Genomic DNA, 1,628 nt, shown 5'->3' with positions numbered 1-1,628 from the left:
ACTAGAGTGGGCTCTTGACATTAACTCAGTTTTTATAGAAAAAGGATGGTGCATCTCAGTTTGCTTACAAGCTAGATCACTTTGAATTCTGCATTTCCTAACAGCAACCAGATAGAGCACTTGTAACGGGTTATACATAAACTAGTTTTCAAGCACAGAGCCAGCCCCAACGATAATAATACACTATTTAAAAAGACCTAAGGCAATAATATCCATTTTCAATGGAAAAAAAGAACTGTGCCAACAAGCTTAAAACTACTTTTTTTGGTGCCAGTGTTATAAAATGTAGCTTTTAATAAAACCTTGATCCAAATGCCAGCAACTTCAGAAAAAAATTTGGGTGGGGGGAAAAGAGAAAACATTCAGGAAAACAACCACTATCTTTTTCCTTATCTTCAACACACACAATTTAAACATATACAGCTTCTGTAACACTTTACACAATTCCTATGCACTGGAGCATAACAGCATCTAAATACAATTATAATTTTAAACACTGGGTCAAGCTTTACATAAAAATACCACCTTACTTTCCCCCCTCAGTTTCTAAAATATCACGTATTTTTTTCCTCCAACATCTGCAGCCATTCAGGAATTTTTAGGAAACTTTTGTGCATGATCTTAATTCCTAATCCCTGGTTCTTTGGGCCCTGTGACAACAGATCAAAACCACCAAAAATGATGGTTCACTTGAGGTCAAACCGGAGACTTGGGCTCAATTAGTCTCCTAGGACAAAAGCAGGGCAGCATCACCTGGCTCCATGAAAGAGGGGCACGTGAGGGATCTCATCAACCAGTCATCTATACAGTCCAGGAGATACATGTGCATGCACGGCAGAAATTGAATCGGGTCGCCATGAACAAAGTCCATCACACAGATAACACCTTCCTGGATCGTTTTTTCTGATCCATCCCTTCCAGGGTCATAAACTCCTTTAGGCAGATGTTGTATAAGGCCTATCCTTTGAGCTATCCTAATTTGTTGCTCTTCAGTCAGCTGAGTTGCTAGGGGAGTCTGGCTCGGTGTTGAATGATAGACCAGAACTGGAACTAGTTCCTGATATGGCCATGGTGGCTCCTGATCCTGCTCTGCCCCCTCACCAAAACTAGCCGTGTTGGACTGAGACTCCAGAAGCAGGGAGATGTCATCCGAAGTGGGGGATTGGAGGCAGTTCTCCATCTTCCGGGGCTAGGATGTGTGATCTGTGCACTGTTCTGACAGTCTTCCCTCTCGGTGCATTTTCAAAACCCAGAGTCTTTCAAGGATCTGAAGATCCCAAAGAAGGGTTCTTGATCATTTCGGGTCATGGACTTCTTCGCATATGCTTATGGGCCCCTTCCCAGGACAATGCTTTTAAGTGCTTAAGATAATATATATAGGGTCACACAGGAAAAGAATTATATTACAAAACCATTATCAAATTTATCAAAACCCCAAACCGTTGATGTGTTAACAGATGTGTTTCTTTATTAATCCATTAAAGTCAAAGATTGCCCTAGTGAGCAAGAATTACCACAGTGTAGTAGGAATGATGTGTCTAAATGGTATTGGAAACACTGAGAGCCTAAGCCGCCCAGGGTTATGCACAAGCCCAGGGCCCGCCCATCACCCTGGTTGCTGCCTGTAG

General features: G+C 42.1%; 1 protein-coding gene across 1 annotated transcript; it reads right to left on the bottom strand.

The window, feature by feature from the left end:
- Positions 1-727: 727 nt before the first annotated feature.
- On the bottom strand, positions 728-1,180 carry LOC110586606 (RING finger protein 11-like). The gene has a single exon (XM_044912413.1). The coding sequence runs from the start codon at positions 1,178-1,180 to the stop codon at positions 728-730; it is 453 nt and encodes a 150-aa protein (XP_044768348.1).
- Between the last annotated feature and the right edge of the window lie 448 nt (positions 1,181-1,628).

This window comes from Neomonachus schauinslandi, unplaced genomic scaffold (assembly GCF_002201575.2).
Source record: "Neomonachus schauinslandi unplaced genomic scaffold, ASM220157v2 HiC_scaffold_1985, whole genome shotgun sequence".
NCBI lineage: Eukaryota > Metazoa > Chordata > Mammalia > Carnivora > Phocidae > Neomonachus > Neomonachus schauinslandi.
The sequence above is the reverse complement of the archived record's forward strand: the minus strand, read 5'-3'. Positions and strand labels throughout refer to the sequence as shown.

Coding starts and splice junctions, on each gene's coding strand:
- LOC110586606 (XM_044912413.1), bottom strand. CDS start 1,180: ATGGAGAACTGCCTCCAATCCCCCACTTCGGATGACATCTCCCTGCTT.